The sequence below is a fragment of the Primulina tabacum genome, chromosome 15 (genome assembly GCF_025594145.1).
Source record: "Primulina tabacum isolate GXHZ01 chromosome 15, ASM2559414v2, whole genome shotgun sequence".
NCBI classification, from domain to species: Eukaryota; Viridiplantae; Streptophyta; class Magnoliopsida; order Lamiales; family Gesneriaceae; genus Primulina; species Primulina tabacum.
The window spans coordinates 36,592,601-36,617,919 of NC_134564.1; the positions used below are offsets into that span (position 1 = coordinate 36,592,601).

At 32.9% G+C, this 25,319-nt stretch overlaps 4 protein-coding genes across 5 annotated transcripts; 3 read left to right on the top strand and 1 right to left on the bottom strand.

The window, feature by feature from the left end:
- The first annotated feature begins 679 nt into the window (after positions 1-679).
- On the top strand, positions 680-5,077 carry LOC142526825 (rho GDP-dissociation inhibitor 1-like). The gene is made up of 6 exons (XM_075631441.1): positions 680-753; positions 3,007-3,263; positions 3,377-3,443; positions 3,954-4,172; positions 4,275-4,399; positions 4,620-5,077. Exons 1-6 carry the CDS (start codon positions 696-698, stop codon positions 4,686-4,688), a joined length of 795 nt encoding a protein of 264 aa, XP_075487556.1. The 5' UTR covers positions 680-695; the 3' UTR covers positions 4,689-5,077.
- Positions 5,078-6,510: 1,433 nt separating this feature from the next.
- LOC142528052 (acyl-CoA--sterol O-acyltransferase 1-like) lies at positions 6,511-8,682 on the top strand. Its single transcript, XM_075633098.1, is given in 2 exon segments — positions 6,511-6,748; positions 6,751-8,682. Coding segments are annotated over 2 exon segments (1,230 nt in total). The 5' UTR covers positions 6,511-6,574; the 3' UTR covers positions 7,807-8,682.
- A 213-nt stretch (positions 8,683-8,895) lies between these two features.
- Positions 8,896-12,544, bottom strand: LOC142527529 (fumarylacetoacetase-like). The gene is made up of 14 exons (XM_075632363.1): positions 12,268-12,544; positions 11,686-11,764; positions 11,443-11,501; positions 11,237-11,361; positions 11,077-11,151; positions 10,788-10,863; positions 10,522-10,621; positions 10,352-10,411; positions 10,112-10,182; positions 9,971-10,033; positions 9,742-9,806; positions 9,546-9,642; positions 9,284-9,409; positions 8,896-9,166 (listed from the first exon to the last, which is right to left on the bottom strand). The coding sequence occupies exons 1-14, from the start codon at positions 12,469-12,471 to the stop codon at positions 9,104-9,106; spliced, it is 1,263 nt and encodes a 420-aa protein (XP_075488478.1). The 5' UTR covers positions 12,472-12,544; the 3' UTR covers positions 8,896-9,103.
- A 6,626-nt stretch (positions 12,545-19,170) lies between these two features.
- Positions 19,171-25,208, top strand: LOC142526259 (transcription initiation factor IIF subunit alpha-like). Of its 2 annotated transcripts, none has more exons than XM_075630520.1 (9): positions 19,171-19,490; positions 20,152-20,304; positions 20,414-20,559; positions 20,650-21,020; positions 23,279-23,394; positions 23,486-23,635; positions 23,975-24,187; positions 24,289-24,483; positions 24,975-25,208. In XM_075630520.1, the coding sequence occupies exons 1-9, from the start codon at positions 19,320-19,322 to the stop codon at positions 25,062-25,064; spliced, it is 1,605 nt and encodes a 534-aa protein (XP_075486635.1). In that variant the 5' UTR covers positions 19,171-19,319; the 3' UTR covers positions 25,065-25,208. The 2 variants fall into 2 exon arrangements, with proteins under 2 accessions (XP_075486635.1, XP_075486636.1); XM_075630521.1 differs by having other exon boundaries at positions 19,172-19,490; positions 23,486-23,629.
- The last annotated feature ends 111 nt before the right edge of the window (positions 25,209-25,319 follow it).

Consider the following 25,319-nt stretch of genomic DNA (forward strand, 5'->3'; position numbering starts at 1 on the left):
ACTTTGAGAGAAGGCACATCGTTTGGGTAATGTGTGATTTTGATTTCAAAAATTGAACTGAACTCCTCATATACAGAAATGATATGCAACAGTGTGATTTTGATTTCAAGAATAGAACTGAACTCCTCATATACAGAAATGATATGCAACAGTGTCTTTTCAGCAAAGTTAATCAAAAGAATAGCGCAGTAGTGTTTAGAGTTTGGTTTCACCAGGAGCTTATTTTGTCGCATAATTAGGTTAGAGATATTGGAAATGATAACATTGGACTTGAATGAATTGAACCCTTCTTTCGATGAATTTTCCTCTTTGGTTAATACCCTTAAATATTTCTGAATTGCAGGAACAGGTTCGAAAAGCCTTAGAAAATGCCCTTGTTGAAAAGAAAATGGAGTTCGAGAATGGGACAAAGAAATTAAAAGGAGAGAAAAAGCAGGTGGAGGAGGAAATTCAGGAGGTGGTGGCTGGTTTAGATGGGGGCAGATGGTTTGGTGGGTCTGATGGTGACCATTTTTGGCAAGAAGCACAACCAGCAAGTCTTACAATTTTAGATATTCTTGTTGTGGTAAGTGTTTTCAACGGTATTCATGGAATCTGCTCCTACAAGTAAAATCTTTCCTTCCGTCTACTTTTGCTTAAAACACACTCACAGAATATGTTATTTACCGACACACCTCAGGAGGAGATGACTCGAAATGTTTCCGCGAAAGAACGAGTTGGGGGGAAATGGAGAAGCAGTTGATTCTGTTTCAGGTGATCCTTTCTTTTTTAAAATCCCAAAAGAACTTCTATTTATGCTTGATTTTCATAGAAATATTGGTATTTGTTAGTTCCGATATATCCTGCAGAATCCTTCCTTATCTGCGTTCAATCTTTCCAATAAGTACCAAATTCTATCTACTATTTGGGAAGCAGGCAGAGACATTTGCATCACATTTCGAAACAAAACAATAATTTTTTATATGGTTATATGAAGAAACATGTTTTATCTTATAAATAATTGCATGATTATCAACTAAAATATCATTGTTTAGACATGTAGAAAAATACTACATTCTCTAAATAATATCTCGAAATGAAAAGGTTGTTAATGTTACTATATATTTGCGATTGATTTGACTTCAAAAGTGTGGAGAGAAAATTAATTTAACAAAGTCATCATTTGCCAATGCAACAGAAAGGTCCCTTTCTAGGGTAGATCCCGTAACAGTTAACCTACTTGACTGCTGCAGCAAATCTTTAAACCATCCGCAACTTTTATAAAAATAAAATAAAAATACTTCAAAATTTGACATGTATCTAAAATATGTGTTGGGTCATCCCACAACTGATATTTTACTAAATGTCTAAGGTTGTCATTCGATTGATGAACACGAATTTGATGATATTGGTGGTCATTTCAAGTCTTGTAAGATGTACACAAAATTATATTGAAGAGAAAAAAGGGATTGAGCGTTTTGGTTTAAGTAAGGAATTTGAAATGTCATTCGATCCAAATGTAACATAAATAATCTTATACTATTAATACTAATACTCCCTAACAAAATAAAAGATGAAACTCGAATTGAAATGTTTGGATACGGTTTTGGTTTCATTTCCTGATGATTTAAATTCTGGTTTGGTCACGTTTGAATCAATTTGAATTAAAAGATAAATTTCAACCATTGAAGAAATAATTATAAGATTTGAGGCAATAAAAATAATTGAATTCAATAATTTCGCAACCATATTACAAAGTATTATGAGTATATGATTTTTTAATATAAAGAAAATGAGACCCGGCTTAAATTTAATTAATACTAGTGCATCGACGCATGCATTACATTCTTGTATAATATTTTTTAAAATTCATTTGATTTGTATTTAAATGAGGATCGAAATATAATTATAAGAAATAATGAGGGACTACACTGTAATTTTAATATATAAATTAAAAATAAATTGAAAAATAAAAGAATAAAAAAATGACTTCGATAAGAATTGAAACTATAACCTTAAACCTCAATAAACAATGACTCTATCCGCTGAACTAAATATAACTTACATTAAAGTTTTAACATTTTATTAATATATATAATTATTAAAACAGACCATGACACCAAAATTAGTTATTCTATTGTCTCAAGCTTAATAAAATAATATAGAAATAGTATAGATAGCATAGATACATCAACTAATTTAAATTATACAAATGAATTATTCGTATATAATTGAGGATTTTAAATGTTCAAAAATAATTTATAGTTCAAATTTCGATTCACGATTTGAAAAGCACTTGGGTAGGATGTAATGGAAAGCACCAACAAAATTTAATGTTTTTTTTATATAAATGAAACAAAATTAATGTTGGCCATGTCACATGTGGAGAGAGCCCCCCTCTCGTTTCATTCAAAGTACAACGGTTCCATTGGTAATTGAGCGGCGATAAACTTCAAGTGGGTGCACGTACGCCGCATTCCACCGTTAGCCAATCAAAGAGAAGTCAAATTTAAGAAAGTGCCTATGCCTATATTCAAGTCCACCCTGTCTCGTTGAACTTCCCTCCAACGAAAGTAAGTTAGTGACCTTCACGATCGTCTCTTTCTCTCTCTCCATTCTTTTTTCCTTGGAATATTTCTCTCCCATATTCACGCAGAATCTCGGATCACCGCATGACCACTTTCCTATTTATTTAAACTTCCCTTTAGAAAATTGCTCTCATATTTTATTTCTGTTGTTCTTTGGTTTCCCGGTGTCCTTTTTCTAGTTAGTTCTCTGGGGCCTTATCCTTTCATCGGATTCTTTAATTTTTTATTTATTTTAGTATAAAAGTTTTTGTCTTTAGTTTCTATTTGCTTTGTCTTGGTGCCTGTCGGGGGTCTCTTTTGCTGTTCTCCTTATTGTGACATTGGTGGGGTGGTTGGAGAAGCACGGGTTCCATTTTTGTTTTCTCTTGCGTACTTTTGGATTCCTCCATTGAACATATTCATTGAATTTCTTTCCTGTTCATGTCTTTGGCTGTTGGAGCTGTATCAAGTTCCAAAAGCATGGGATTTTATGAGAACAAAGGTGATGGAAAAGTAGGCAACCCCGATTCCGAGACTGACAAATCCTGTGAAAACAACCCAGACCCGGAAATCGAACCTGATTCCGGCGGAAGGGTTTGCAAACAAATGAGTGAAACTTCTCTTTATGCCACCGAGGATGAGGATGAGGAGGATACTGAAACTAAGATACAGTTGGGGCCTCAGTGCACTCTAAAAGAGCTATCCGAGAAAGACAAGGTTTCTTCATTTCCTTGAGGGGAAAAAAGGCAATCTTTTTATCATTATGGTCATTGCCCTTCATTTTCCTTTGTAATTGGTTTTCGTTTCTTGTTTTTTTTTTTGGAGGGTAGGATGATGAGAGTCTAAGGAGGTGGAAGGAACAACTTCTTGGGAGCGTAGATGTAAACTCTGTCCGAGGTAAATTTTTTTATTATTAACATTGTTATGAATTTTTCCTGTTACTTTTTATCCACGTTAATTGCACATGCAATTTTACTATGATTTGGCATTACGGTCGGATGTAAAACTCAGATTCTAGTAGATCTTGCTCAAGAAAATTTTGAGTGACGTGGATGTAGACAAAATATGAGATCCCTTGTCAAATATGTCATTGATTTCGGTTTTCACGGGTCTTCTTTCTTCATGTTTGAGGATTAGCAATTTAGCACAGATCTCCGCACTGAAAGGTCATACAGGGGCATCCTGGTACAAAGCTAAATTATAGTGGTTGAACATTATAGAGTTTTGCTGTTATGTTGGTTATTGCAGTTAACTTTGTATTGCATTATTTTTAAGTGCTACGTTTGGCATTCGTTTAGCAGCAAATTAGCAAATGAATACTCTTATGCTGTATCGGTTGCACAGTAATATTAATCTGTGTCGGAATATAAGTTATTTGATAAATCTCTCTGTGCTGCAATATTGTAGAAACCCTTGATCCAGAAGTGAAAATCTTGAGCCTTGCAATAAAATCCCCTGCTAGGGATGATATATTTCTTCCAATCCCTGAAGCTGGAAATCCAAAGGGCCCCTGGTTTACCTTGAAAGGGGGAAGCCGATACCGCCTTAAATTTACTTTCCAGGTCAACAACAACATTGTATCGGGTTTGAAGTACAAGAACACCGTCTGGAAAACTGGCCTCAAAGGTTCTGTTCCCTCTATATATCAGTTATAATTGCCGTTTAATCGAAAAGGATTTGGTGAAATATTTAATTTACTTCTCCATTTCTCATGACTTTTTTTCACAGTGGACAGCACCAAAGAGATGATTGGAACCTTCAGTCCTCAGGCAGAACCTTACACGCATGAAATGCCCGAAGAGACAACCCCTTCTGGCATATTCGCTAGAGGATCATACTCAGCGAAAACACAGGTTACATAGCTACGTGTCTCTGATTCACCTCTTCATCTCTTTGCATTACACTAATTCAACCTATCTGCGGATGTGATTTGAATAGTGGATCGCCACATATTCTAACTCTCCAAATGGCCATGCCAGCATAAATCGTGGCTAGATATGGATAGTACAAACTTGAAATCTGTAAACAATATAGAAATGTATCATTTAACTCTCACCAACATGATGTTTGCAGTTCCTTGACGACGATAACAGATGCTACTTGGAATTGAACTATATATTTGAAATCAAGAGAGACTGGTAATCAACAAAGAATAACTCTCAACAGCACAAATATCTTTCCGTTTGCCCTGAGAATATGTCATTTTTACTACTTTTTCCCACCATTACTCTGTGATCTGGGACGATGATGCCGATCGAACCGCGAAGGACAAAAAATATATTGCCCGAGCTTGGTTTCTGATATCTGAAAGAGGGTCGCTTTTTGCAGTAGTTCGTCTCATGTTTTATTAATCACTTGATTGTCGTGTGATAAAATGGTGTGCTGGGCTAGACTATTTAGCAAGTTTCTAGATCTTGTCTCGTTTATTACATTTTGTTGGGAGATATTTTGTTTGTTTTTTCATTAACTAATGCAGTTTTATCGCCCTAAATTGTATAACTTCATCAAACGACAGTCCTGCAATTTCGTATTTCCGTTGAGCATTCTGTTCGTGTGAGGGCTCTCTTAGTGCTATTTTCATAATTCAGATAATTATTATGCCGACTATCATTTTAGTCATTTGAAATCCATGAATTTGAAATATATTTTCATTTTTTATGTAAACTTAAACAAAAGAATTTCAAATTCATGTCCCTACTTATTTACATTAAAGTTATATTAATTACAATAAATTTCAAGTTTTTAGAATAGCCATTTGAAATTAGTATAATTATATTTTAAGTAAGTAGTTCATGAATTTGATTTTCTTTATTCATATTATTTAAATATATTTCAAGTCTTTAAAATAGTCATTTGAAATTAGTACAATTTATATGGTAAGTAACTAGCAGATGAATTTTAGTTTTTTTTTTTAAATTCAGATTATTTGATAATACGATCATGAATTTCAAATGATTCAATTTAAATGCAAATTTTATGCTAGACATGAAATGGACATGTAGATTTAGGATGGATTTATGCCGTTGGAGATGAGTATTTTATGACAAAGCTCAGTATGTTGGATTCTAATACCCAATTCATTCTTTCAAGTGTGTGTTTTTTTCTTGGTGGTATCGTTTTGCATTTTATTTCTTAGAAAGACAAACAAATCTTGGTTGCATAATGTTTCTGCAACTAAAATTTGGTCACACCGGGAAATGCCACGATCAGTGACTCTAATCCACTCAGAAGAACGTTGCGGTGGTATTTTCGGAAGCACCTGTGCCCCAAATCTTCTAATTACTCCATTTCTTTAATGAAACAAAATTATGACTATTTGGATGACAAATACAAATGTCTGAGTAGATCTCTGATGAGATGATATCAATAATATTTACTTGTGAGACGAGTCAATTCTACCGATATTCACAATAAAAAGTAGAATAGGTATCTTGTGAGATGGTCTCACGAATTTTTATCTGTGATACGGGTCACCCTAACGATATTCACAATAAAAAGTAGTACTATTAGCATATAAAGTAATAATTTTTCATGGATGACCTAAATAAGAGGTCTATCTCACAAAATATGACTCGTGAGACCGTCTCACATAAGTTTTTGCCTAAAAAGTAATACCCTTAGCATAAAAAGTAATATATTTTCATGGATGACCCAAATAAGATATCTGTATCACAAAATACGACCCGTGAGACCATCTCACACAAGTTTTTACCCAAATATTTTATAATATATATTCTCTGTCCAAATTTATTCTGATTGAATACACTGAATATAATCAATTCATTTTCGAAGAAATACATGTATCTTTTGCAACATTTGTCAGTAATAATTTTTAAATTATCTATATATATTGATTATAAAAAATTTAAATTAGTTAAACCTTATTAATTGTGGATATTATATAGCATGATGTGTCAACAACAACGACTGTTGCTTATAATATTATTAAACGTCAAGAATGCAGAGTAACATTATTCCAACTTATAACAGCATTCTCCATTGTGTTCAACGGTGGCTCCGCAGGTTAAATGCGACCTGAGCTAATCAAAGCAACCCACCAAGTTACGTACCGACCATCCCGCGCACACAAATTAATGGCGGGTGATCAGATAAAGAATTTGATTATGTATTGGGCGGAAGGAGAAATCAGCAGCTTCATCAAGGTATGGTTATCAGCGTACATATCTTTGTTCTACTGCTATTTTAATTTGCCGGTAAGATATTAACCAGAGGAGTCTCCAGACTCGCCTGTTTCCTCCCGGTGGTGTGCCTGTTCCTTCTCCTCCCGTTGCAGTTGCACTCCATGCACCTCGGTGGTGTCACCGCCTTCTTCCTCGCTTGGCTTACCAACTTCAAGCTGTTGATGTTCGCTTTTAACAGAGGCCCTTTGGCCAATCCTTCAATTTCTTTCCCACGATTCCTGGCCGTTGCTTGCCTTCCTATTAAACTCATCCAACCTAACACACATAAGAAGACCGAAGAGAATGAAACTTCGATCACCCCTAAATATGCCCATAGGTCGATAAAAAACTATGCGATGAAGGGTTTGTTATTGGCGTTAATAGTCAAAATATATAGCTTCGAGGAATACATCCATCCAAGAATCATTCTGGTGATATACTGTTTCCACATATACTTTGCCTTGGAGATTATGCTAGCCATTGCCGCAGCCATGGCTCGCAGCTTGCTCGGCGCGGAGCTGGAGCCGCAGTTCAACGAGCCATACCTTTCGACTTCTCTGCAAGATTTCTGGGGGCGTCGGTGGAACCTCATGGTCACGCGGATACTGCGCCCCACTGTGTACATTCCAGTTCTACACTGGTCGACGGGGCTAATGGGCCGAGACTGGGCCCCGCTGCCAGCGGTGATGTCCACATTCGTCGTGTCGGGCCTGATTCACGAGCTCATATTCTTTTACCTGGGCCGGGTGAAGCCCACCTGGAAAATCACTTGGTTCTTTTTGCTGCACGGTGTGTGCTTGAATGTTGAGATTGCTGTCAAGAAGGTTGTAAACGGCAGGTGGCAGTTGCCAATGGCTGTCTCGACAATCTTGACCGTTGGATTCGTGATGGTCACCGGATTTTCACTGTTCTTCCCGCCGTTGTTACGGTGCGGTGGGGCCGAAAGGGGGTTGGCGGAGCTCTTCGCTGTCGGTACGTTTATAACACCCACCAATGCAGGTACTCTAATCATAGTAGGAATCACTTCGGAAAGGGTTATACCACTGCATTATCCATGGCGCAATAATTGTCCTTGTTAAAAAGTTGACTACGATAATTTACATTTTTTCAAATAAAATTTAAAAACTACTATTCTCGTGTCTTGGCAACTGAAGTTATTATGTGTTTGAAACTGTGTCATAGATTGGTCAAATTTATTGTGCTGCTTGTTCGGGTAGGTGCGATATTTTATCACGCCGACCCAATGAAATTAAAGTTCTCGTTCATATTGGTCAAATTGTGGCAAAATACTTGATATTTATTTAAAATAAATTTATGGAATGAGAAATCGAACACACTTCATCAAATAAATCAATAAATTAAACCAAAGAAACATATAGATAAAAGCAACGCAGAGGATAACGAATAGCTCATAGGCAAAACCAAGGAGAAATCAATACCGTGCTATCCAAGAAAACACCCCACCAATCTCAGAAATGGCTTAAATGTTCAAATGCGCCAATGTATGCATTGAGGCCAGCCCTCCAGCAAGCTAAAGCGTGAATCATAACTTGGCTCTGTGGAAACTCTAAGATGCCGAGAATTATGATTTTGTGCGGTGTAACGCTGATTTTATCGTGGGAGATGAGTTTGCCTTCTGTTGGCTGCCCATCTGATGGTAGTTGATGGTGCCCTGGATGTGTATATATTATGCAATGCATGGACGCGTGTCAAATGCAACAAGAGATGTGATTGGAGGGATGAGTATCCACGGTTAGAGGACTGCAAAAAGTGCTCGTCACAGTGTAAATGCAGTTTTTCTGTTTAGAGGATGATGGTGTAGTTTTGATGTGGTGAATTTAACATTTTATGAGATGCTTCGGTTTCATTTTCAAGAATTTCAATTGTTTCTAAAGGTCTACGCATGTGGCTATTAGGTGCTATGTAGAAACAAGAATATCCACTCAGTCAGGGCAAAAACTTGTGTGAGACGATCTCATGATTCGTATTTTGTGATACGCATATCTTATTTAGATCATCAATGAAAAATTATTACTTTTTATGCTAAGAGTATTAATTTTTATTGTGAATATCGATAGGGTTGACCCGTCTCACAGATAAATATTCGTGAGACCATCTGACAAGAGACCTACTTCTCAGCTAGATTGACTACTACTTGTCTCAAGAAGTTGTACTAACAAGCAGGCTTTCACTATTTAAAAATGACACAAAAATCCGACAGCCACGAAATTTTTGCAATATAAAGATCGTTCTAAGAAATCTTCGCATTTTGCAATATAAAGATCGTCTAGATAATTCTGGCCTACCCACCAGCAAAACCTAGCACACATGGAGGTCATGATAGCAAACACAAAAAATCTAATTAGGATTGAGTTTTCAGGGAGGCGATGAACTAATCTTCCCAGAGCACATTCCGAAGCCAACACTGTAACCTTCCCCCTGAAATTGAAAGAAGTAATCACTCCGTGAAACTGAAAAATTGTGGCAGAAAAGAGCAAAGAAAAAAAAAGTGAACTTCATCCCCGTCTTCAAGATGATATGTCCACGGAAATTAACCTTGCAACACCCTGTAAAAATGACTTCATCCCCGTCTTCAAGAAATGTACGAGTGGCTCCACCTAGAGATAATGGCTTTTGCCCATTCCAGGTTAACTCTAGCAAGCATCCATATGATTCAGGTTCCTGTAGTTGAAGTCGGGGAATGGACATTTGACAAGCAGGCAGAAACACAAATGTGATGAATATTAACATGTGTTAGAACAGGAGGAAGGCAACATAAATGAATGCATTACAAGTTTATCACAGAATTCAATCTTACAGGACCACTAATAGTTCCAGTTCCAAAGATGTCACCAGGCCTTAAGTTGCAACCATTGATAGTATGGTGAGCAAGTTGTTGAGTGATTGTCCAATACCTGTACCACAAAGCAAATAAATTAGCATCAATTTCTCAACAACACTGTTATCATTAAGTGAAAATAAATCGTCAAATTGAAACCAAGCTAACGGCATACAAGTTCTTGAAGTTGCTTCTTGTGACTATGCATGTTTCTTCTTGTCCAGCAGGTGTTATAGAAACCTGGTAAGAACATTTTCTTCAGTATGTATAAAATTTTAAAACATGCTCTCAAGTCTTGACAATTTTGCAGTGGAAAATTTTGCTCCAGAAATGTATAGGCTGAAAAGATGCATTAGGAGAGAGTATTATCAATCACCGATGCATGGATATAGAGCAGACTACACCTGCAATGAAATATCGTAGTTCTTGGATTTCTTCTCAGTGAGATATGGCAAGGGAGGAGGATTCTGCAATTAACGTTACAGAAATTATTATGCTTTTGGAAAATGCATGTAGCTGGCACACTGTCTGATGCAAACAAGCACCTGCTCTGGAGCATCAATGGCAAATGGTTCTAAAGCGTCCAAGGTTACAATCCATGGAGATATAGTCGTGCCTGCAGTGGAAACAAATGACAAAAGTTGAGTATTTGATACTTTCCCACAGAGTTAAAGATGTACAATTTAATCAGAGTAAAAATCGGACATCAGCACTCAGACACACCATAGAAATTTTGACTCATTTAAAGAACACGGTTCACAATCAATAATGCAATGAACTCTTACCAAAACTTTTACCAAGGAAAGGTCCAAGAGGCACATATTCCCATGCCTGAATATCCCTTGCTGTCAAAACCAACTTCTCATTATCATTAAAATAAATATATCAAATCAATCAATTCAGTGTGATTTAATCTGAAGAACATAAAGAAGACACGGAGAAAGTGTATGTATACCACTCCAGTCATTCATTAAGACAAGTCCAAAGATATGATCTGCCGCCTCATTAATATCAATGAGCTTCCCTAATCCATTTCCAGGACCAACCACGGCAGCCTAAAAGACAGCAATTTTCAGAAAACATGCATGTAGGTCTAAAAAAGCAGGCAGTTGGAATAATATCTACCAAGATGGATTCACAGGACAACAAAACAGTTGCACTCCACTTGAAATTTAGACCAGAAGGAACTATCAAGTTAGATACTATGGTATGAAAGCTCACCATTTCCAGTTCAAAGTCCAATTTACGAGAAGGTCCAAAGTAGGGAGCATAATTTCCAGTCGGATAACCTTGACCTCTAGACGAAACATGATAACAGTCACTGATTTACTTTAAGAACCTCAAATACAATTTTTAAAGATATTGATTGATAGCAATAGACAGTAAAAGCACCCTAACAGTTATATCACCCGGAATTGGATGATATCGGATTTTTAATAATTATTTTGGTAGAAAAAAGCAGGAAAATTAAGTTTGCTAATAAAAAAGAAGGGAGGCTGGATTTTGTAACCTAGGTCGAATGATATCAGTTCCAGAGATGACAATAGAGGATGCACGCCCATGATAAGCAATAGGAATATGAAACCTGAAAAATATTCAGTCACCAGAAAGAAGAGTTTAAAACACCCCAAGAGCTATGGGTTGCGAGGGAAGACAATAAATTGCAATACCAATTTGGGTTAATTGGGTTTTCTGGGCCTCGAAATATAAGTCCACAGTTCTTGGCATGATGCTTAGATGCAAAGAAGTCCGTGTAGTCTCCTATTGCAATAGGAAGAAGCATTTGGACCTTATCCTAGCACATCAATGTCGATTAAAACAGAAATACAGCAAATTATTAATTACAAGCAGTTTTTAAGCAGTAAGAATCTCTTACCATCGGCACAAGGGCTTTCTGTTTTATAATTCCGTTATCACGCAGTTTTGGTTCATCGGCTGCATTCAGAGACTAAACAATCAAGCACTGAAACTGCAGGTCGTAAACAACTAATTTACTCTTTCAACTATGCAATAAAATCAGATATAATTGATGAAATCTAGTGACAATTAGAGAATGTTACTATAACTTTAGGAAGGCAGGTAAATATAATTTGTGCGATACAGAAGGTGAGTAGACCACCTGACAATAGCTTTTGCAATGTAGCACGAGCTTCCCTCCATGCCGGTCGTCCCAATCCCAAAAACTTGTTAAGATTAGGCTGTTGCATAGGACATTTTCCAGCATTAAATCGTAGATTATACACTGTATTCCGATTATGCAGTGCAGATTAACATACACAACTTCCTTCCAACCAAATTAGAATTTAGAAGTAATATGGGCACACTCACTCAAGCATTGTTTATAAATGGTTTAGTATCTAACTGTAAACTCGGATTCCATCTTCTCAGTTTTTTTCTCGAACATAGAGTTACTCCGGCGCACTTAAATTTTAAACTCCGTGATGCTATTCACTTCGAGTAAATTCATTAAAAGCAAGCGATTAGCTTACTCGCTTCCCATATAACTTCGGTTTTTTTATTATGAAACCACTCACCGAGGCTGCATAAAAGTATTAAAATACGAGATCAACCAGAGATCATATATATCCACTACTGCGTATTTCACACGAGAGCATAAAAGCACTAAAAACCTCTCCTTACTTGGAAATCTCGAATTAAATCTAGTACAGGTACGTCGATTTTTTTATATAAAAAAACACACCTGATTGAAGCAATCGGAATTTTTGAGAAACTTTCCATCGAAGAGACCAGCGGAGGAAATGATGGAGAGATCCAAGACGTAATCTCCAATGGCGACCCCCGGTCTAGGCTCGGAACTCGGCTCGCGCTGGAACACACCAAACGGAAGGTTCTGAATCGGGAAATGAGAGTCCGGTTGGACTTGGACGAACGACTTCGTCGCCATAGCAAAACACTGAAGATAACCGACGCAGGAAAGTGAAGTACGCAATGACTGACTGGTGGATTACCGATTACGTCTGAAATATGAAGTCATTTTCTTTTTCATTGTAATTATTTTATGGATTAATATTAGGGTAATTCGTAGAAAAAATACCTATGTTAATGATTTATTTAAAATTCAGTATCTATAAGTTTATTTTTGTATTTTAGTACCTAACAAAAGACCAACTTAGTTTTTGGCATATTTACCTTTTTACTCTTTTAATTAATAAAAAATTATATAAATACCTATTTTCGTTGGTCATCTTCTCTTTCCACTCATCATTCCCAATGCATTTGGATGACATATAAATTAAATTTAAATATTTTTTATTTAAAAAAAACAAATTCTCAACTAACTGAACTTTTTGAAATACTTAGTTTTAATTGCGAAATACTTAATTTTAGTTTTAAAATACTTGATTTAGTAAATGAAATACTCAGAATGTGTATTAAAATACTGAATATTCGAATATGCAACACAAGTTCACCAAATGCTCGCATTTCCATCCAAGATCCATTTGGATGACATGTTCATTTCATTTAATTATTTTTTTTATTGTTAAAAAAACAAATTCGCAACTAAGCATTGAATTTTTTCAAATACTTAGTTTTATTTTCGAAATACCTAATTTCAATTTTAAAATACTTGATTTGGTAAATGAGATACTCAAAATGAGTGTTAAAATACTAGATATTCGAATATACAACGTAAGTTTACCAAATGCTCGCATTCCATCCAAGATGCATTTAGATGACATGTTCATTTCATTTAATTATTTTTTTATATAAAAAAATTTGCAACTGAGCATTGAACATTTTGAAGTACTTACTTTTATTTACGAAATACCTAATTTCAATTTTAAATGCTTGATTTGGTAATTGAGATACTCATACAAGTTAATAAAATACTGGATATTCTAGTAGGCAATGTAAGTTCACCAAGTTCTCGTATTTCTATCCAAGATACATTTAGATGACATGTACATTTCATTTAAATATATTTTTTTAATTTTTAAAAGAAAAACAAATTCGCAACTAAGTATTGAACTTTTAAAGTACTTAGTTTTACTTGCGAAATACCTAATTTCAATTTTAAAATACTTGATTTGGTAAATGAATACTCAGAATGAGTATTAAAATACTCGATATCAGAATATGTAACGTAAGTTCACCAGATGCTCATATTTCCATCCGAGATGCATTTGGATGACATGTTCATTTCATTTATTATTTTTTAATTGTTATAAAAAAATTCGTAACTAATCATTAAACTTTTTCAAGTACTTAGTTTTACTTGCGAAATACCTTATTTCAATTTTAAAATACTTTATTTGGTAAATGAGATACTCAGAATGGGTATTATCATACTGTATATTCGAATATGCAACGTAAGTTCACCAAGTGCTCGCATTTCCATCCAAGAGACATTTGGATGACATGTTCATTTCATTTAATAGTTTTTTTAATTGTTAAAAAAAAACAAATTCGCAACCAAATATTGAACTTTTTCAAGTACTTAATTTTACTTGCAAAATTCCTAATTTCAGTTTTAAAATACTTGATTTGGTAACTGAGATACTCATAATGAGTATTAAAATACTGGATATTCGAATATGTAACGTAAGTTCACAAAGTGCTCACGTTTCCATCCAAGATGTAATTAGTTGACATGTTCAAAGACTTTTCAGCAGCCACAAAGCTTTGAAAGAGGAAAATAGCTTAGAGCGAAGATTTGAAGATTTCCGGACAATGTTCTTCGAGAGAATAGCCCGTGATAAGAACGAATATCATAATCCGTGGATTTACAATTTACAGAGAAATATGAAGTCGGATACACGTCGATAGTCATAGTCCAGTAGGTCAAAAGCTATGGGATTTAATAAAACGACATGCAATTCACCATTGATAAATAATTAAAGAGATTTAATTACTTCACTGAGTTGAATTATTTTGGCATAGTTTGAGAGAGCGTGTTCAATTGGATACGAAATCTCGTCGAAAGCATAGATAATTGTCTAACGAATTAAGTAGATTAACGAGGGGTAGGTGAACCGAGATTCCCAACAAATTCATTTCTCATTGAACTTTAATCAATCATTATAACTTATTTATTTCATCATTAATCTTTGAACCATTTCATTGAGTTTTTATTTAATAATTGTAGTAGTAAACAATCATCTGAAGTATCGCTGCTAAAAATTGAATAATTGAAAATAATAATTGAGAAATACAGTCCTTAGACAATGAAAGTTTTGCTCAATCACTAAGCATGGAACATTTTGACATCGTGCACTTGCGATTATTGAAAGTCCATTACTATATTATTACTTGACATCGTGCACTTGCGATTATTTCGAGCTTGAATATTATGAATTTTTACTAATAATTTTACAATGAAAGTCTTGCTCGATCACTAAGCATGGATTGCATATTCATCTTATTTAATATATTTTTAAGCATGAAAATTTTAAAGTACTTAGTTTTACTTGAGAAGTACCTAATTTGAGTTTGCAAATACTTGATTTCGTAAATGAGATACTCACAATATGCATTAAAATACTGGATATTCGAATATACAATATTTCCATGGAAAATTCATTATGATAATTATTCATATCATTTAAATAAATAAACATAGTTCATTATTCATCATGGACTAATTGAGAGATGCATTATAAACATAATTCGTAAATGAGCTTGAAGTTTGCACTTTAAGCATATCTACCGATTCTTGGATCAATGATTTATAAAATACTCATAAATATTAATTGACAATACTTTTTGATATTCATTGAATGACTTATTTGACAATTATACTTATTTGACATAATACTTATTGGTAATTATTCATTATACTTATTAATATTTTTTCTGTGTACTTATGAGTATTAATTTATAATATCATTAATATTCATTCACAATACTTGTTGGTATTCATTAAATGACAATGCAATACTTCATTTGATATCATCCTCATTAGTATTCTTTCATAATATTTATTGGTAATCATTCATTATATGCATCAATATTATTTCATTATACTTATTATCAAATTTGAGTTTTTAAAGGGTAAAATCAATTATCAGTAGAATATAATTATATAGTACTTGTAACAATTTATGTATCACATTTTTATTTCACATATCTCATAATCAAATGCAACTCAATATTGACTTCAAATTATATATTTTGACACCATCAAATAATCGAATTTGAGTTTAAATGGTAAAATCAAGTATCCGTGGACTCGTATTAGGTATTATTTGTATTAATTCAGGTATCACATTAGATACTTCTTAAGTAAAAATAAGTATTTTAAAATTTCAATACTTAGTTGAGAAATTGTTTTTTTTTTTACAAAAAAATATTAAATGACATGAATATGTCATCCAAATTCACTTTCCAAGGAAATATAAACACTTGGTGAGCTTACGTTGCATATTCGAATATCCAATATTCTATTACATATTATGAGTATCTCATGTACCAAATTAAATATTTGCAATCTCAAATTACGTACTTCTCAAATAAAACAAATACTTTAAAATTTTTATGCTTACTTGGGAATCTGTTTTTTTCTTTTACAGAAAAAATATTAAATGATATGAATATGTCATCCAAATGCTTATTCCATGGAAATATCAATACTTGGTGAACTTACGTTGCCTATTCGAATACCTAGTATTTTAATACATATTTTGAGCATCTCATTTACGAAATCAAGTATTTGCAAACTCAAATTACGTAATTCTCAAGTAAAACTAAGTACTTTGAAATTTTCATGCTTAGTTGAGAATTTTTTTTTTAAAATTATTAAATGAGATGAATATGTCATCCAAATGTATCTTCCATAAAAATACCAACATTTGGTGAACTTCAAATATCCAGTATTTTAATACATATTATGAGTATCTCATTTACGAAATCAAGTATTTGCAAACTCAAATTAAAATACTACTCATTTAGGAAGTAAAATAAATTATTGGTAGACTCGAATTAGATATTTTTTGCACTAATTAACTTCACAAATGACACATCAAAAGTCACTCAATATTACTTGAAACTATATTTTTTATATCCCAAAATAATCAAAATTGAGTCTTAAAAGGGTAAATCAAGTATATGTGAAATCAAATTAGGTACTAATTGTACCAATTTAGGTAGCACGTTTTTTATTCACAAATCTCATCATCAAAAAATATTCAATATTATCTTCAAATTATATATTTTGACATACTCAATCGAATTTGAGTATTTAAAGGGTAAAATCAAGTGTTTATGAACTCGAATTATGTATTATTTGTATTAATTTAGGTATCACATTTTTGCTTCACGAATATCATCATCGGTGTCACTTAATATTAACTTCAAATTATATTTTGGCATCCTCAAATAATTGGATATTCGTATTTACGGGTTAAATTCGTGTATTTATATACTCTAATTAGATACTATGTGTACCAATTTAAGTATCACAGTTTAACTTCACAAATAACACAATCAAAATTCACGTAATATTACTTGAAACTTAAGTATTTTCTTACACATTTGAAGTATTCAAATAGCCAAATCAAATATTTGGAACACGAAAATAGGTATTTTATCGATCAAAATAAGTAATTTTTCTAATTCAACAATAAGTGAGAAACTGTGTTTTTTCAAAAATTAGATGACATGAATAAGTCATCTTAATGTATTTTCAATGAAAATACCAACAATTATTGAATTTATTGTGATAGCTTGAAGATCCAGTATTTTCTTACACATATGGAGTATTCAAAGAGTAGAATCAAGCATTTGGAACCCCAAAATAGGTATTTTGTTGGTCAAAATAAATATTTAATCTTATTTCATGATGAATGATGACCCATGTTTTTTTTTTAAAAAAATAAAATGACATGAATAAATCATCCTAATGCATTTTTCATGAAAAGACCAACAACGACTGAATTTATGGTGAATGATCGAAAATATAGTATTTTCTTATATATTCGGAGTATTCAAAGAGCGAAATCAAGTATCTGAAACCCCATAATAGGTACTTTATACGTCAAAATAAGTATTTACTTTTATTCCATGATAATTGAGAAACAATATTTTGTTAAAATTATATTTTAAATGGAGAAAAATGATATAATTTTTGTGGATAAAATAATATATTTATTTAAATAATAAATGGTAAAAATGTAAAGTTTGCTTTATGGGTAGTTAAAACTAAATGTATAGATGTGTCAGGTACTGATTTTTAAAAAATTATAGCTAGGTACCGAATTCTAATTGAAACATTGACAGATGCATTTTTTTGAAATTTACCGTTAATATTACACTACTTTTATTTATTTATTTATTTTGAAACTAATCTTTGTAAAATTTATATTAAATAGAATAGATCTAACCATTGCAAAAAAATTTTAAACAAAAACCATTGCAAAATTATTTAGTATCTAAATAAATATTCCATTTCCCAAAACAGAGAACATAATAAAAATTGTAATAAACAAGTTATCTCTAAGAATCAAAGTTCTAAAAAGTGGTGGACATGTCATCTACCATCTAGTAATTAGATGCTTAACTTAAAAATATATTAATTAATTATAAAAAATATAAAAAAAATTAAAATAAAAAATTAATCAAAATATGCATAAATGTGTTCAACATTTTCTTTATTATATTTTCAACCACACTTATTAATGTTTATAAATTGTTTATGTGTATATATCTATACTACTTTATTAAGTTTGATGTACTTAGAATAACTAACTTTGGTGTCATGGTCTGTTTTATTAATTATATATATTAATAAAATGTTAAAATTTTAATGTAAGTTATATATAGTTCAGTCGATAGAATCATTGTCATTTGAGGTTTAGGTTATATGTTCAATTCTTACTGAAATCATTTTTTTATCGTTTTATTTTTCAATTTATTTTTTAATTTATATATCAAAATTACAGTGTAGTCCCTCATTATTTCTTATAATTATATTTTGATCTTTATTTAAATATAAATAAAATGAATTATAAAAAATATTATACAAGCATGCAACGCGTGCGTCGGTGCACTAGTTTCAACTAAATATGCATAAATTTGTTCAACCATTTTTTTAAAAAATTTATTAATATTTTTAAATTTAATTTTTTTATATAAAAAAATCGAGCCGCCTAGACCGCCTAAACGTCTAATATTTAAGTTCTTTTTAGGTAAATTAACATTTTATATTAAAAGAAAGAAATAAAATATAGAAAAGAAAATAAATAATGGACGAAGCTAATCTTATCAAATAAAAAATTAAAATTGTGTTTGAGGATGAAGTTAAAATATATTGATTTTGATTATAATTTTATTGTTAATAATTAAATTAATGATGTAATTTTAAATTTATAATTTATTTATTTACACAAAATAAAAAATTTCAAGAAATTTATCATTGAATGGACTAAAATACATTTTAATTAATATGAAACAATATCTATACATACAAAAAGATGAATTTGAAATATATGATTTTGTTTTTCTAAATTTATAAAAATAAGTTAAAAGGTCATTAATGAAAATACTATTTTTTATTAATTAATTATTTATTAAATGTTTATATTTATTTGTTAATGACGGATAATATTTTAATGCTTTCATTGTGAAATTAATCGAGAATATAAAAGCTTCAATTTCTCCCAATTTGAGTTACCAAACTCAAAGCCCCGAGGTCTCGTCCGCGGTTTACGATCAACCTTATACTCCGTGTCTTAATTATTATTATCCAGGATAAATGATTGTGATGCAGGACGACCGGAATTGAGGAGGAGGAGGAGGATGCCTCTAGATTTGATATTGAAGCCGTCATGCGGCGGTTGCGGTTCCACGGTGGATCTATATGGAAGCACTTGCAAGCATCTGACACTTTGCTTGACTTGCGGAAAAACCATGGTCGAGACTCGTGCCAGGTGCTACGAGTGCGGAACCCCTGTCACTCGTTTGATTAGGGTCCGTCCCTCACCTCATCCACTAGCACAGGATCAATTAGATGAAGAAGATGCTAAAAACTAATTGATTTTAGTTTATCAATGCCACTTTATCTGTTTATGCGGTTGCGCGTGGAGTTTGTGTCTGTATGCCAAACACTGTACTTTGTTGCTTTCTAATTATGATTTTATTTCAACTACCACCTCGATCTGTTTCCTTTTATTTTAAATTTCATGGTGAATTGGCTCTTGAAGTTTTTAAACTGCTTGCTTTTGCTCTGCAATCATTTACTTGTTGATGGTTCACTTAAATTTTTAATTCGCATGGAAAAGACTTTGGAATCTGGGACTACCTATTTGAATTTTTTCTGATGCTGTTTTTTTGTCTACTTTTTGCATAAAGAGCTGGATTAGCTTACTCGTATGAGAACTTGAAATCTGTTACGAACTTGGAACAATTTCATTTGTTTCTCGAATACGCATATATGTACAGTGACCAAATCCTTGTGTATCCAAGAGTCCTAATCAGCTAAAAAAATAGATACATCAAATCTTGGTGGCTTAACAGTGAAAGGATAATTTATGGATCGGATTCCACGGTTACATTTTTAATCCTGTGTTATGTATTGCTGAATACCTATTCTTCTCTTATATTTACGGTGGCTGCTATTTCTCAAATACAGGAATATAATGTTCGGGCAAATTCCAGTGGCAACAAAAATCATTTTATTGGCAGATTTCCAACAGGAGTACCAAATTTTAAGAAGAAGACCGAGAATAAATGGTCATTGCGGAAAGAAGGCCTGCAGGGACGCCAAGTGACTAATGCCTTGAGGGTGATAAATATTTGCAATATTTTAATCAATCACTTGTTGTCTCCTCAGTAAACCCTTTTCATCTGTATCCGCTAGCTGATTCCTAGCATCGTATGATTGTATTGCGTAGGAGAAGTTCAAAAATAGACCTTGGCTGCTGGAGGACGAAACAGGACAGTCTCAGTACCATGGTCAACTAGAGGGATCACAGTCAGCTGCATATTACCTTCTGATGCTTCAGGGAAAGGAATTTCTTTCTATTCCCGCTGGTTCTTGGTAGAAAATTACTGTTCTCCTATGCATTGTAAACTCTGCATTTGAGTTCATAATTTCTGCTTGTTGGTTCATACTTTCTTTCAATTTTAGGTACAACTTTAACAAAGTAGCTCAGTATAAGCAACTCACTTTGGAGGAGGCAGAAGAAAGGATGAAAAATAGAAGGAAAACTGCTGATGGCTACGAAAGATGGATGATGAAAGCAGCAAACAATGGAGCTGCTGCCTTTGGTGAAGTTGAGAAGTTTGATGAACAGGAAAGTGGAGCTGGTGGTGGGAAGGGACGCAAAAAAACTGCTGGGGATGATGTTGAAGGCAACATTTCAGATAGAGGAGAGGAAGATGAAGAAGACGAGGCATTAAGAAAAAGTCGGCTGGGGCTAAGTAAAAAAAGTGGGGAAGATGATGAGGAGGGGCCAAGGGGAGGTGACCTGGATTTTGATGACGATGATATCGAAAAGGGTGAGACTTGATGGTTTCTTAATTTTTCATTACTGCTAATAGTTTGATTAAGAGCTATTTTCTTGGGTTTTAACAGTAGCATGCCTTTGATAAAGATTTAGTGTAAGAATCAGTTTTGATAATGTAGTTTAGGACTAAGACTAGAAGAATGTCAGTGCTTCATCAAAACTGACACACGAAGCAATTTTGGTTTTCTTCTCTTTCTTTTCTGTGTTCATTATAAGTTTGCATGTGCAGATATTCGGCGGTATTTTTCCCCTTGAGAAATGGTTTTGGTAATGTTGTTCTGTTTTCCATATGTTATCCTACAAATTCACTGCCAAAGCATTTAAGCCCCGGGCCTTTCATGTTCTCTCATCTTCATTTATTCAATAGCCTGACTTCCACTATTCAACTTTGTCTGGGACAAATCAACTTCTCTTAGGCGGGTGTATTCAATCTTGGAAATTTAATTACTTTCATTGACTTTTGTAGAGTATAAAAGTCTAGGGGTATTGAACATGGACTTTTATAAACTCTATAAAAGTTTAGTGGTATTCAAATTAGATTTTTCTAGAATCTTAAAAAGTTTACTGGTATTCAAACTTGACTTTTTAAAAATCTATAAAAATCTATAGGTATTCAATATTTCCATAGATTTACAATGATTTTAATATAATTCTTTATGTACAAATCTTAAAACTCTAGGTACATCTATAGAAACTCAAAAATTCTCTTCTACTCAACCTAGAGATTTTGGTAGACTTTTAATTGAATAAAATATATTTATCACCCATATATTTCTCTTCCTCATTCAAAGACGACACTTTTCTCCTCTCTAAAGACAAGTCGAGGGTTCCTCGAATTTCAGAGGTATAATTTCTTTCTTGAATCATTATTGATTTTATAAAAAAAAACATATTATGATTTTTATGTATCTCTTTCTGTGTTCCATTCGTTGTTTGTTTCTGTCTGTTTATGTGTGTGCTCCAAATTTTTTCATATAATGTGATATGGGGAAGTTTGTACATCTGGCTTTCAGGTGTTTATCGTTTGCATCAAACGGTATGTGATAGATAAATAAATTTTTTACAAGATTGTTCTTATATTTTTGTTCTATATGCTACTTATTTTAAAATTTTGTAATTTTTCAAGATTATATATGTTATCCATTGGTTACTTGACTCTATAAATACTGTTCGATAGGTAATTTTTTTTAGTGGATTGTGGATATGCAAATCGACGTCAATTCTTGGGTCCTTTTAGAGGTGTTCGTTATCATCTCCAAAAATTCACTGGTCAAGGTCGTCACCCTGAAGATTCAAAAGAGTTGTTCAATCTTTGTCATGCCTATTTGAGAAACGTCATGCCTCTGTCGCTTCACATAACCTCTCTTCTTATCTTCTCTCCTTTCATCTATCTCGTCACTCTCTCAAATTTTTCAAAGTGTATCTATATATATATTTTCATCTTTACTTTTCAAAATTTTTATTTTTGGATGATTGTTCATTTAATAATTTTTTATTTTAATATCATAGGAAATTTTGAATTCTAGAATTGATTTTGTGATTTTTAATTTATAATTTATACAAATTAATGTAATATTCAATAATAATAAAAGATGATCCAAAAAAATGTCGCTTAATTCTTAATAATTTAATAGTCTCGCAACAACCATGATTTTTAAAATTCTTTTTAGCATTTTCAATTAATATGTAAGCTATGATATTTTTGTACAAAATTATATCCACGTAATGCTAAATAATATTCTTTTCACGTGTATATTATCAATTCAAAAACAAGGTTACAGATTAATCAATTGATGTATTTTAAAAAATTTACAAACATGCATACAAACCCACATATATACACATGTAAGGATTAAATGATTTAATTTTTAAATTAGTAAATTAATATAAATATTGATAAACTATTTCAAACTGAATATGTTATATAGGTCAATTAATTATTTGTTCAAAGAAATTAATAAAAAATAATATGTTATAATTAAGCTCAAAATTTATAAAAAAAAATTCACAGAAGTCTATAAAAATCATGTCAAAAAGTTTACATAAATCTGGTTATAAATCCTGTGAGATTCTGTAAAAGTCAATAAAAATTTATCAAATCCATAAAAGTCTATCATTTGAAAAAGTCATTAAAAATCATCAAAACTCTGAATTGAATACATCCCACTTAATCTGGAGCTACCATGTCGTATTTTATTGCTTTTAATACTTTGATTTCCTTTTTTTAAAAGTTTTTTTCATTTTCCATAGGGGATGATTGGGAACATGAAGAAATTTTTACAGACGATGATGAAGCAGTTGGAAATGATCCTGAGGAACGTGAAGATTTGGCCCCTGAAATTCCTGCTCCACCAGAAATCAAGCAGGTTATTCTTTAGAATGTTCTGATAGTTTTTATATTTCATGCTAATTTGTAATTGTTTTATTGGTTACTATAATATCAATCTCTTTCCTTAGGATGACGAGGATGAGGATGAAGCAGATGAGGAGGAGGGAGGGCTAAGCAAATCTGGAAAAGAGCTGAAGAAACTGCTCGGTCGAGCTAATGGGATGAATGATTCAGACACAGAGGATGACGACGACGACGACGACGATGAAGATGTTGATGTAAGGTTTTAATCATCTCATTGTGTTTTTTAGAAATTAAGAATCCTTTGGCATAACTGTGGATAGTCTCTCATTGTGAAATTTAAAGCAAAATTCATGAAGTTCATAAACAATTTGTGGGCTTTTTCTGTTGGTGAAGAAACTTTCACACCTGAAACTTATAGTTTGGATGATTATCCACTTTTCATCTATTTTTTAATTATTATTTTCTTTCCTAATGACCATATGTGGTGTGTTTGGTCACTCATCGCTGTCTGTCTGATTGAACAGATTATTACTTCTTGGCTAATACTTAATTTGTTTGGCTCTTTGAGAATATAATTTTGTTTGTGTGATTAGATGGAAGATGATATTTCTCCTGTACTTGTTCCGAAGAAGGAAGTTCCTATTGAAAAGCCGGCTGAGTACAGCACTCCACCAAAAGCAACTACTTCTGGAACAGGTCGTGTGACACCCTCCTCATCAAAATCTTCAAAGAGTAAAAGAAAAAGTAACGGCGAGGATTCAAAAACACCTAATGGCGCACCCCTGAAGAAAGTGAAAACGGAACATGTAAGTATATTGTTAATTGTATTATTAAATGCATCCATCACAGTTTAGGCTACATAATCTTTTACTCTTTCATCTCTATAAAAAAATAAATCGGGATTCAGGAAGTAAAACCCGTGAAAGATGAAACTGCGGTGGTTACAAAGAGTAGCGTACCTCCTAAATGCCTATCTCCACCAGTACCATCCAAATCTGGACCTGTTACTGAAGATGAAATCAGGGCTGTTCTGTTGCAGAAGGCTCCAGTGACCACACAAGATCTTGTAGCCAAATTTAAATCCAGGCTAAAACTGAAAGAGGTAATGTATGTTTTTGCAGTTTGTGTCTATTTCAGTGCACCCTCGACATGTCCCTTGATTTAGGAGTTGTCGTGTGCATCCTTGGAACTTCCTTATCTTTTTCTTTTCGGTTCCTTGGACCTATGAACTCCCATCAAACAAATTTTGCAGCTCATACTCCACAATGGCTGGTTGGTGATTAGGGTAGCTAATGACCAAATTGAGCTGAATATTTGTCATTTGTCTTGTTCAAACTCTAGCTCAAATCCAGCACGACATTTGAAAAATGAAATCAGTATAGATTCGCATTTGGCTCAATTAGGAGTTTGATAGCAATTTTTGTCGAGTAAATGTTCAAAATTTAGTTGGACCTCAAAAGTTCGGTCAATTTTTGTTAAAAATATTTAAAATATATGTTGGATGGATGACATAATTCGACTTGAATATGGTTTCGGATATCTTAAGCAGTGAATAAATCCATTAAGTGGTTAAAGTTAAATTTTGTAATGCAGGATAAGGATGCATTTGCAGCTATATTGAGAAGAATATCAAAGATACAGAAGACTAATGGGGCCAACTATGTGGTTATGAGGGACAGATGAGTAGTTTTAACACTTGTGTCTCTCTTCTGTATCTTTCCTTTCTCATTCAGAGAAACTAAATAATAAGTAATAATAAATAAATCACTGTAATAGTAGATTTGTTCATGCTAAGATATTACCTTAGTCCTTCGAAAGGGACCGCAATTTTTTTCTTCTGTGTGATGCAATGTGTGGGTTATGTGGAAAAACACATGTGTCTCTTTATAACCTTTGGATTAATGGTCGTGGTATTCGATAATCCACGTCAACACCCAG

Coding starts and splice junctions, on each gene's coding strand:
- LOC142526825 (XM_075631441.1), top strand. CDS start 696: ATGTTTCCGCGAAAGAACGAGTTGGGGGGAAATGGAGAAGCAGTTGAT. Junction 754..3,006: donor AGCAGTTGATTCTGTTTCAG/GTGATCCTTTCT, acceptor TGGCTGTTGGAG/CTGTATCAAGTTCCAAAAGC. Junction 4,173..4,274: donor CTGGAAAACTGGCCTCAAAG/GTTCTGTTCCCT, acceptor TTTTTTTCACAG/TGGACAGCACCAAAGAGATG.
- LOC142527529 (XM_075632363.1), bottom strand. CDS start 12,471: ATGGCGACGAAGTCGTTCGTCCAAGTCCAACCGGACTCTCATTTCCCG. Junction 10,864..11,076: donor ACTGATATCATTCGACCTAG/GTTACAAAATCC, acceptor TGTTTCGTCTAG/AGGTCAAGGTTATCCGACTG. Junction 10,622..10,787: donor TGGACTTTGAACTGGAAATG/GTGAGCTTTCAT, acceptor GCTGTCTTTTAG/GCTGCCGTGGTTGGTCCTGG.
- LOC142526259 (XM_075630520.1), top strand. CDS start 19,320: ATGCCTCTAGATTTGATATTGAAGCCGTCATGCGGCGGTTGCGGTTCC. Junction 23,395..23,485: donor CTCCACCAGAAATCAAGCAG/GTTATTCTTTAG, acceptor CTCTTTCCTTAG/GATGACGAGGATGAGGATGA. Junction 24,484..24,974: donor CCAGGCTAAAACTGAAAGAG/GTAATGTATGTT, acceptor TTTGTAATGCAG/GATAAGGATGCATTTGCAGC.